Source organism: Typha angustifolia, chromosome 10, assembly GCF_048772165.1.
Source record: "Typha angustifolia cultivar Huaian chromosome 10, ASM4877216v1, whole genome shotgun sequence".
Classification (NCBI taxonomy): domain Eukaryota; kingdom Viridiplantae; phylum Streptophyta; class Magnoliopsida; order Poales; family Typhaceae; genus Typha; species Typha angustifolia.
In genome coordinates this window covers 5977107-5989001 of record NC_133248.1, presented here as the reverse complement: position 1 = coordinate 5989001, position 11895 = coordinate 5977107, and the positions used below count along the sequence as shown (strand labels likewise).

At 35.2% G+C, this 11895-nt stretch overlaps 1 protein-coding gene across 1 annotated transcript; it reads right to left on the bottom strand.

The window, feature by feature from the left end:
• Window positions 1-1941: 1941 nt before the first annotated feature.
• LOC140769024 (BAG family molecular chaperone regulator 2-like) lies at window positions 1942-3332 on the bottom strand. Its single transcript, XM_073109535.1, has 2 exons — window positions 3038-3332; window positions 1942-2438 (listed from the first exon to the last, which is right to left on the bottom strand). The coding sequence occupies exons 1-2, from the start codon at window positions 3273-3275 to the stop codon at window positions 2209-2211; spliced, it is 468 nt and encodes a 155-aa protein (XP_072965636.1). The 5' UTR covers window positions 3276-3332; the 3' UTR covers window positions 1942-2208.
• Between the last annotated feature and the right edge of the window lie 8563 nt (window positions 3333-11895).

The following is an 11895-nucleotide window of genomic DNA, read 5'->3' as shown; positions in this document are numbered from 1 at the left end:
TGGGTTCTAGCGATCAAGACTGAGAGGAACAAAATCGTTTGGATCGACGGGTTGTTTTGTGAGTCAGTCTTGTAACTGCTACTATCATAGTGATTGGTTTTGATTCGAGTTTGGATCCGTGTTTTTTTTCCCGTTTTGGGTTTTTCCACGTTAAAATCTTGGCGTTCATCTCTGCTTTCATTCTTAATATTTCTTCGATCTTTTACTTAAGCGAATGAGCGATATTATTGCCTAGTGTTTAGATACATACGTGTGTCTGGGATTTTTTCATATTCTTATAAAGTATTCTAGATAGCTTGTAGCTCTTGCGTGGGCATTAGAATTTATCTATGGTTATATATTTTGGGGCTTGTTATGGGCTATGGTGTTATAAATTTTCTTTTCTTTTGTATTATTTATAGAAATATAGGCTTTTCTCATATTTATTATGTTGAAACACATTGACCAACAAGTCATGTGAACATCACGTGGGTTCCACCCACGTAAGAGGCACGTGTATTTGGTGGCGGGTTTTACCCTTGGCCAACAACGTTCAAACGCCTCAATTCGAGAGCAACCTTTGTCTAACAACATTAAACACCTATTTAACGATGTTAGAACATCCGAACTCGAGAGTGCAGATTTGGAGTTTCGATAAAGCGTTTGAACGTCCCATAGAACCATTTGAATGTCCAACGTAGAGGTCATTTCATGTTAGTATTAATTTGAATGTTTTTAAATTTTTGGTTAGCCTTTAAATATATGGATGTGTTACAATCTGATCTTCCCTCGAAAGGTTTAATCATCTCGCAATTGTTTCTGGACAAAATTTGAATAGAACTTTCGAAGGTTGTTATGGTCAATCTAACTATTGGATCCTACTGAAATTTGAATGTTGTTGCTCTTGAGGATATCTTTCCAATGAACCCAAGATCTTAGATTTGGATGGCTAGATCTCGAGATATTAGCCAAACAGTGGACGAAGATCGAATGAATCCTAGCTTGTTAGCCCTTCAATGGCTAGATAGGTGCTAGAAGAACTCTTCTTTTAGAGTGAAGGGGTAGAAGTTACTATAGAAGAGGGGAATTAAGAGTTAGAGGAGGCCGTCCAAGGACTTGGGCAGTGGAAGGAAGGAGGTAGGAAAGGGCGCCGATGGCTAGAGCAAGGAGGGAGAAAGGGGCAGCAATGGCAATGCAATTATCAAATTTAGATCAAATTAGAGTTTCCTTCACATATTTATAGAGACTAACCCTAGACTAACCTATATAAGGACTAGATCAACCAATACCACTCAACTAACTCGAGTCGAACTTGAGTTTACAATATATCATATGACTCGACTAAAACAATTAATCGACTTGACTAGACTCAATTAACCAATTAACAAGTTGAGTCCATATTTAGCAAATACATGAGTTTATGGCTCAACTAATAGGGCAACTGCTAAAAAGAAATACAATAAATCAAACTAAATAAATAGGCTCATCCGACCAAGTCATATCAGGATGACACGCATTTTGAGAATACGAAAGAATATTAATTGTTTTCTATCTTCTTCTACCTCTCATCTCTCTCAATTTTCTCCTTAAATTAATTTAAGGCCGACGCTTTTCCCTTCCTCCTTGACTCGTGATACCCCTAGTCTCCCACCCCACACACAACAAACCCGAGCTGCCAGCTAGCTCCTATCTCTTTATCTATCGATCCACTTTCTTCTTTAGGGCTAACCATCTTCTCGCCATTTTTTCTTTCTAAATCACAGATCTATCTCATGTCATCATCATCTCCATTATCCATTCCAGTTTCATCTTCTAGATCTCATAATCTTCATTAATTCCACTATCGAACCGCCCACCACCATCACCTCAAATAACTCCATCTTAGAGCAGTCCACAACAATGACCAACTATAGCTGTGTGAAGTAGTTCAATCAGAAGGGAAAGCCGATACTGTAAGCATAATGGGATGCCTTTCATTTAAAGATAACTTTGTATAACATTATTATACAAAATAAATTCTTAAGCAACAGCTCCGATCTAAGGACAACCTGGATATCGATAGTAGCAAGGCCTAAACTATATGGCCTACATGGGCCTAGCGAGGGGCCCAATTTTATGTCCAATAATGCAGTTAGTTTCAAATAATGGCAAGTGAGATCTTTCTCATCAAACAAGATTCCCAAAACCTTCTCACATTAGTTGTACAACGGTGAAGAGAAGAACAAAACCCTACACCTTAATATAATTGTGGCAATGTGTTCCCAAGAGTTGGCCCAGTGTGACGGACCTCAACTTCCTTTCTTTGATGGCTGGGTCTTCCATTAGAAGAACCTTGTCCTTGTCCTCAACTCCCACCATGTGGAGGTGATCACTGTCCTCTCTCTCCTTGCCTCTAAATATAAGCCGTTGTTCTGTTGGCTTCAATCCGGACACCAGCGCTAAAATCACCTTCAACTCTCCTGCATAGTGTAACAACAATTGATCTCAATAAGTGGAATTTTTTGTCAAATGTTCATCCAATAATCATTAGCCACCGCAATGAAAGGAAGGTTTTCTTTTTTTTTTCTTGCCACATAATTGTCACTAAAAACTTATAAAATATTAGAATTGACGCTGATTTTTCTTTTTTTTTTTCTTTTGACCTCTTTCACGATTACCATTATGGTTAACTTGAAAGAAATATTTGTGTAATATTCCTAATAGTTAGTGGTTAAAATTAACAAATGCATATAAATAACCAAAATACATTTCTTTCTTGAAATGACCAAAATGAAAGAAATACTATTTATCCTTGTACGATGATATGGGATACATTAGATAATTTTAGAATAATTTTAATAATATATATATGGGTAAAATATTATTTTTAAAATTTATTAATATTTATTAGATATATTTAACTAATATTAAGATATTTTTGAAATAGCTCAATAAATTCAGTAGCAACTATGCTATTTACCATGATATTGTGAAAGATGTATTGTCAATTTGTGATATTTAACAAAAGAAAAAAGGAAGATAATTATGTAAGAATCCCTATAAGAAACTACGATCCTACCAAAAGTAGAAGTAGCTCCAATGGAGATGTCATGCCACTGGTATCCAGTTGAGACTCTGACTTGGATCACCCCTTCGTCTCTTCCGCACTCTCTCTTCTGAACCAGCATTCCCCCGGGCCTCATCTCCCACTCAATCCCGTCTCGGTCGCACCCACCGCCGCCGCCGCCGCCGTCTTCGCCATCGTTGAGCTTATTAGAGTAGCATCTGAACAGTCTTCCTGGTCTTAGCTTAACCATCTCTCACAACCTCTCTCTCTCTCTCTCTCTCTCTCTCTCTCTCTCTCTCTCTCTATCTATCTCTGTTAGGTGGGAGATAGTGAGACTTGAAGAGCATTTTATAGAAGTGTTATGCATGAGGAGGACAAAGAAGAGCTCACAAGAAGACAAGCCGCCCTTGGGTTATTGAAATGTGTGGATAGATAGAGCAGTGAGTCAGTGACTTTAATGAACTATATTTAAGGAAGTTAAAAAGGGAAAAGCGTAGGCATAGGAGAAGAATATATTGGGCAGAGCTAAAGGTAGTTGGGAGCAGCACATGGGGAGGTAGCGAGTAGCGACACGGTTTGCATGAATGGCGGGCCAAGCTAATAATCATTTTAGCGGTTGGCCATAGGCTTTACGAGGAACACAAGGGCTCATTTTTTCTTTAAGAAAAAATTTACAAAAACAAACTATTTTTATTATTAGGTTCATAACTCTCGGCTCTTATGAACACCGTTTTCACATGCATTTCCTAAATTTCTTTTTGCTATATAAACTTTCGGATCTAAAAAAATTCTTAGTTCAGAGAGTTCTACAATTAACTTTATCTTAGTTGAGTAGATATATATATATATATATGACTATATTTTTTAGTTCGAAGGTTCTATGTGGATAATAAAAAAAAGGTTTAATTATAGTAACGCTCCATGTACTATAGGGTAGTATTGAAGTGACCTCTGACATTTAAAACACTACAACCAGGTTCTTAAACTACCAGGGGGTGTAATGGATCGAACGGTGGCAATAGAAAATGGCTTATTACTCTTTTATCCTTGTCCACGTGGCATTAATCTCTATTTCTGCTAGTTGTTATTAGATAAAATATAGATTACCCATTTTACCCTTTGATGTGATGTGATTTGATGAAGAAACGACAACTTTACCTTTATCTTCTTTATTTCAAAATCTAATTTTCTCTTTCTATTTTTATCTAAGCATTCTATCTCCTTTGTGCCTTAATCTCTCATTATCGCCTCTGTGTCGTTGTCATCTCTGTTTCGTCATCGCCTATATTTTCATTTAAGCGGCCTAAAGGTATACTTTGACAACCCTAACATTTGAGTTTTTTAGTACCCTAACATTTGATTTTTTTTAGTACAAATATCTTATAGGTAGTGTAATGTCTATTGGATTAAGTGGAAAAATATGATTTTTAGTGCAAATATATGTTTTTTGTCTCTATTTTGGGGAACCGTTTGATTCCTTCCTGTAAAAATATGGTTGCTTTTCTCTTTGTGGTCCTTGATATCTGGACCTATGTTGGATCTTTTTAGTGTGACTGTGAGCTAAAAAAATATTTCTTCTTCTATAGTGGTTGTAAAAAAATACATTTTTGGTCCCAATTTTGTTTGACCTGATATCTGGATTTCACTTTTGTGGTAGTTTTGTCCCCTAGATTAGTAGTAAAATATCTTGCATGCAATATTTATACTAATTAATTTTACCTCAAAATATATGTCTTTTGCCTATCACAAATTAGTCATTAATCATGGGGGGAAGATAGTTTATAGCCCCAATATCAATTATGTTGGAGGAAATGTATCATATATGATAGTGGACCTTGATTTGATGTCCTATATAGAAGTGTTGAATATTTTAAAAGAATTAAATTATACTGAAGCTAAGGTGTATTACAGGTTGCCTTCTATTGACCTGAATAGTGGATTAAGGAAGATTACTAATGACAATGATGTTTTAGTCATGTTTGGCATGCATGCTAGATTAAATGAGGTACTATTATACATAGATGACTCAATAAAATCCATAGAGATAGTACATAAACCACATAAGCCAGCAGAAGAACCTATTGAGCCAAAAACACATGTATCTCAGCCTAAAATATTACCACCTTCTAAGCCTGAAACACATGCATTTGAGGATGGAATAGATGCATATTTTTTTTTATAATTCATGGAATGATGATAGTTATAGTGATAAGGAGTAGAATAGTTATAATAGTCATGATGAGCAATCTAGTGATAGTGAAGAGGAACCAGGTTTAGAGGAATCATCAAGTGAAAGTGAATTTATGGATGCTAGTGGTTTGCATTCTTCCAAATCTATCCCTACTTCTACTAAAAGAAAAAAAGGTTAGAATTTAGATGCTTTCTATGACTTTGCTAGTAGTCAAGAGGCAAAAGGTTTGAGAGAGGGCTCAAGTGATGATAATCAACCTGATAATGAAGAATATATGGGTGACAAGGACTTGGAGAGCCCTAGATTATCTGTTGGTATGACTTTTCCTAATGTGCAAGAATTTATGCTACTTCTTAAGGAATTTCACATTAAGGAAGGTTATGAATACAAATTCATTAAAAATGAGTTATCTAAAGTGACAGTTGTATGCAAGAAAGAATGTAGATTTAGATGTCATGCATCCCCATTAGCAAAAAGCTCAACTTATTAAATTAAAAATCTCAAAGGGCCTCATTCATATGGAAGAGTCTATAAAAATGCAATAGCAACAAGTACATGACTTTCTAAAAAATATATGAAACAACTAATTGACAATCCTGATTGAAAAGTTAATTCTATGAAGAAGGCAGTTAGAATAGACTAGATATTAAATGTATCAAAAATACAAGTTTATAGAGCAAAGAAAAAGGTTTTGCAGAAAATAGAAAGAAGTTATATGGAGCAATATGTTAAGTTATGGGATTATTGTGAAGTGTTAAGAAAACAAAATCTTAAAAGTAGGGCCATGTTACAAGTTGATAGGCCTACTCTGGATGTGCAGCTAGTGTTCAGACGACTTTTAATTATGTATGATGCATAATTTAGAGGATTTTTAGATGAATGTTGACCCATAATTAGATTAGATGCTTGTCACTTGAAAAGACCATATGGTGGGCAACTGTTGCATGTAGTAGGAATGGATGGGAATAATCAGATGTATCCATTAGCTATTTAAGTAGCTGAAATAGAATGCAAGGACAGTTGGATATGGTTTTTGGAGAATCAACTTGCTATGATTGGAAAGCGTGAGGATAAAGGGTGGATTTTTATTTCAGACAGACAAAAGGTATACTTTGTACAATCAATTATTTATTTCTATCTGATAAGAATTAAGAATTTAATATTTTTCTATCTATTATTACAAGGTCTTATACAGACTTTTGAAGAGCTAATGCTTGGAGTAGAGGATATTGTGCTAGAGATCTGTATGCAAACTTTGCAAAGACATTCAAAGGAAAATATACAAAGATATGATGTGGCCAGGTCCAAACAAAGCTCTAGAAGTAAGAGCGATAGAATTGTGAATAACATGAGTGAAGCATGTAATGTCTTCTTAAAGATGTCAGGGATAAACCAATCATCACAATGGTGGAGGGTATTAGAAGGCAGTTGATGACTAGATATCAGAAGAGGATGCAATTGAGAGTTAACTACAAGCAAAAAATTTGTCCTATAATTCTGAGAAAATTAGAAAAAAGAAAAGTGGAAGCAAGAAAATATGAACCATTATATGCAGGCAACGACATCTTTGAGATTACCAGCAGATTTAAGACTAAAATTATTAATTTATCAGAGATGAAATGTACATGTAAGTTGTGGGACCTAACTTGTGCTCCATGTGCACATGGCATTGCAGTAATATTTGTAGATAAAAGACAGCCAGAGGACTTTATTAGTGAGTACTACCATAAGTACACATTTATTAAGACATATAATCACATTATTTATCCAATCCCTTATCAAATAGCTTGGATGCATACCAACTATGATCCTATACAATCTCCATATTATAAAAGACAGCATGATAGGCCTAAGAAAAATAGAAGAAGAGCTAAAAGATGAGCCAAAAAAACCCTACCAAGTTAAGAGACAAATTGCCTCACCGAAGTGCAATACTTGCAAACAGATTGGTCACAATTCTAAGACATGCAAATCAGCTGGCAGATCAGTACCTAGTTCTTCCACATTATAGGTGATAGTGATTTGTTTAATTAATTATCTTATTATCATTTGCAACTTTTAACTAAGGTGTATAATTATTTATCTTAGGGTGGAGAATCTTCTAAAGGAAAAGTAGTGCATGAAAACACAAGGTGGAGAAGAAAGAGGATTGTAAAAAAACCAAAGAGCACTGAGAAGCTTGCATAAACATCTGAATGTACCCATGAGAGTCAAGGTGGGAGACAACATATTTTGGAAACTCAAGAGTCAACTGCAAAGATATAACAACTATCTCTCTTTGAATGTATTGATGTGTTTAAAACATGTTTTGGGAACTCATGAGTTATCTAGATGTGTTTTGGATGTGTTTCAGACAATGTCTTTGATGTTATGGATGTTCTAGATGTTTATATAATGGCAATTTGAATTGGATACTGACTGGATGTTTATATAATGGCAACGTTTATATGTTTTTGCTGTTTTTGAGTGTTGTTTGTATGTTTATGTTGATACTAACTGGATGGTTATTTTGATATTAACTGGATGGTTATATTGATACAGACTAGATGTGTTTAAGAGTAGTTCTGGGTGGACATGTTCTGAACATGTTATTACAAAATTGAATAGATTAAGTGCTTACAAAGTTATGGACATGTTACAAAGGAGTTCATGAAAAAGTGCTTACAAATTTTTTTATTTGCAGTGTTTGACTGCTTTCTATTCAAAATAGATAAATATTTGCAGAACTTGACTATTTACAAAGGTTTGCAGTGTCTGATTGCTTACAGATATAAATAAGTAAACATAAAACAATAATCATACAACAACTAAAGAAATAAACTCTCATGTGCTTTGTGTGTATGTTTTTAATATAAACTTGTAGTTCATCATTCCTCTTCAATAGGTTATAATTAGCTTCCTCCAAATTGGATAGGTTTGCTTCAATTCTTGCTTCTCTAATTGCTGAGACTTATAAAATCCATTAGATCATTCTCCTTTTTCTTAGTAATCTTATCCTTGTCAATTTCACTGCTTTGAGAAGGATCAACCCAGTAGAAAAAGATCACATGAATTATCATTCTGCAAATTAAAATGTCTGAACTTAGAGAAAATGGTAGTAACTGAAATAAGTAAAAAAATGTCAGCAACTGAAAATAAGTAAAAAAAAAAACACCAGCTGAAAATAAGTAACAAAAATAACGGCTGCAGATAAGTTATACTCACTTCACTTTGAAACGGATACGTCACAAAAACCTCTTTTTAGGATTATTCTTTGTAAATAAAGTCCTCAAAGCAGCTTTGATTCCACAATGGCATCTAACATCAGTCATAGGATGAGTTTGGTAGCTATTTACTAGAAGTTATTGTAGAAAAATGATTTGATATTTGATTTGGATTAGGTTGGGGAAGAAAAGCTTAGGCTTAGATGTTGGAGGAGTAAGAAGAAGTTTGGGTTTAGAAAGAGGCCGTTGGAAGAAGTGTTGGAGGAGTAAGAAGAAGATAGACAGATTTCGAATAGGGTGGAGGAGGAGGAAGAAAATAAATGAAGAAGAATAAGCTATATTTTTGGGTAGCAGAAGAATATTTTTGTCCTATTATAATAGAGGGCATATTTGTCACAAATCAGTCATGTGAGCCGCATTCGACTATTTTGATTCAAAAATTTGGACGCCGGTATAACGATAGAGCAAAATTACAATGCCCGATTAGTTTAGGAGGCCTGGTTATAGCGTTTTAAATGTTTGGGGGGGGGGGGGCTGTTACTGTAATTAAACTAAAAAAAATTAGAGAGTGTACATAGAAAATTATGATAGTTCAAGGGCTAAGTGAAATTATCCGTATATTGTTTATGGTTTGAATCTTGCATTACCATTTTTCCTGAAAAAAGCTCCTGATTTGTAAAAACAATCTACTTAATACCCTACTATTATTATTATAACATCCTTTATCATCACAAAAGCTAGATAACCATCTTTTAAAATTACTAAGATACCTTTGCTGAAAGAACAATCCGAATACTCATTGACAGTAGAAGAATTTGAAACTAGAAAATATAAATAACAAAAAATAGAATTTAAATAAAAATTATATGGTTATGAGAGTAGAGCCACTATATATATGTTCATTGTGGTTATTTACATGTAACTTAGAAATTTAAGAACATCATTTTAAATAAATCTTTCTTCCCGATCCTTAATATATTAAGATGACGTGATTAAAACTAAATAGATATAGGGTTGCAATTATACCAACACTAGAGTACCGGATCTTATCAGAACTCTATATTTAAACATGCTTTGGCTTGAGTAATACTACAAAGACTTACACTTAAAAGTTCTGTTGTGTTTCACCTCTTTAGTCAATTTAATTGGGATACTATTAAGATCTTACTTATCTTAAAAAAAAAACATATCCATAATATAAAAGGTGTTTTGCAAATTTCCCCTATTTTAATCTCATAAAAGAGAGGATTGAACTTTGACAATTTGCACTAACTTCTTTAAAACTTTCGATGAGGAAAAAGCGGAACGAAAGTATCTTTAGGGTGTGTTAGGTCGGTAGAAAATAGAGGAAAAGAATAATAATTTTATAGAAGTATATTATTTTATAATATTAGGATTAAAAAAAATTGAGTAAACAATGAGTTGTCCACTATCTTAGAATCAGCCTCTTATTTCATTTTTTATTAGAAAAGGGAAAGAGAGTTTCATTTTTCTCCTTTTTTATACTGTTTCCTACTATTAATTGCAATAATTACTTTTTGTCACCAAGCACTTCTAATTTTTACTAAATGCTAATAAGTTATAATTACTTACTAAAAATGACTTCACTAGAACCTCCAATCTTTTTATTTCCTCATTTTTTATCAACTAAATATACATAGACAAAGGTTTGCAAGATTAGGCGGGATTGCGTAACACCCTATACCTACAAAAGATGAAGAAAATAAAAATAAAAATAAAAATAAAAGAATAATAAAAGGAACCCTAAGGCGCGCACATGCACCTCTTTCCATATTCTCCCTCTCTTCTTCTCTTTTTTTATAAATTTTCTCTCCTGTAACCACTACCAAACCCTTTTTTCCCTGTTGTCACGCTGAAGAGTCGCTGACCTCATGTGTTAGGTTTTTATTTGTTGGCAATTGTGTATAAAATATTCTAAGTGTATTTTTTCATGTATATGAGCTTTACACAAGTCTAGAATATCTCTAGTTTGAAGAATTGCAAGTTTATTGGAAAAAAGCCATTGAGTTCACACCGCGTTCACAAACGTGTTCGAACTCAGAATCTGCGTTCACACAGACAGAGAGCCGCGTTCACAAACGCGTTCGAACGCGGGTACTGCGTTCACAAAGACCGAGAGCTGCGTTCACAAACGCGTTCGAACGCGGGTACTGCGTTCACACAGACCGAGAGCTGCATTCACAAATGCGTTCGAACGCAATCTGAAGAATTCAAGCTGTCGCGTTCGAACGCACTTGGGTCCGTTCGAATGCACTTGAGATTAAGTCAGACCGTTCGAACGCACCCGGGCCATGTTCGAACACACCTATGAAGTTTGCAATTTATTGGATTTTCGTGAGTATGGATAAGACTCGGATTTGGCTCTATCTTGAAGATCATATATAAGGATTGTGAAACCCTATCTCTAGGGCAGTTGAAGAAGATTATTGAAGGAGACTTCTTAAGGCTATATTGGTTCTTCAACGAATAAGGTTCTACTCATCTACAAGAATTTAATCTTTCGTCTTAAGGGCTATCTAGACGGAAGATCAATCTCGAGGGCTACTGAGATTGGACTTCAATCACAAGAAGCAGTGAATCGTGGGTTCTAGCGATCAAGACTGAAATGAATAAAGTCGTTTGGATCGACGGGTTGTTTTGTGAGTCAGTCTTGTAACTGCTACTATCATAGTGATTGGTTTTGATCCGAGTTTGGATCCGTGGTTTTTTTCCCGTTTTGGGTTTTTCCATGTTAAAATCTTGGCGTTCATCTCTGCTTTCGTTCTTAATGTTTCTTCGGACTTTTACTTAAACGAACGAGCGATATCATTGCCTAGTGTTTAGATATATACGTGTGTCTAGGGGTTTTTTCATCATGGATCAAAGCGTTGGAAAGTCCTCTTTAACTAGGTATGAGTAATTTAGATTTAATCAAGAATTTAATGTTTTTCTCCTAATTTTTTCTTTTCTCTCAGTTTCGTCATAAATCTGACCAACCGGTAGCCTCATGCCTCCTCGTGTTGGTCCCAAACGATTTCCCCTATAGCCTCGTATCTATGATGTCCTTTGTGGGTTGTCTTATCCCTCAGTAGAGGCTACACGTGGTAGCCTTCCATGTTAGCTTTCTAGATATTTTTTGGTCATCATCGTCGGCGTCTCCTCCCCTTGGTTATTCGAGAAGCCTCCTATGTTAGCTTTCTAGCTTCTTGTGATGTCCTTTGGGGCTCTCATAGCCCAAGTGACGTTATAGGTCAACTCCATAGCCACCGACCATAGAGGAGCCTTCCCCCTCATCACAGACAACCTGTGTGTCATGCGCACTCCCTTTGACCTTCTTATCCTTCTAGCATAATCTTCTCATCCGTCTTCCTGGTGGCTTGTCAATGGGTGTGTGGCCTAATTGTTGGCGATGGCATTCGTCAACAATCACCCCTCATTCTTTCGTGGGCTAAGTGCTATTAGGATAGGGCACAAAA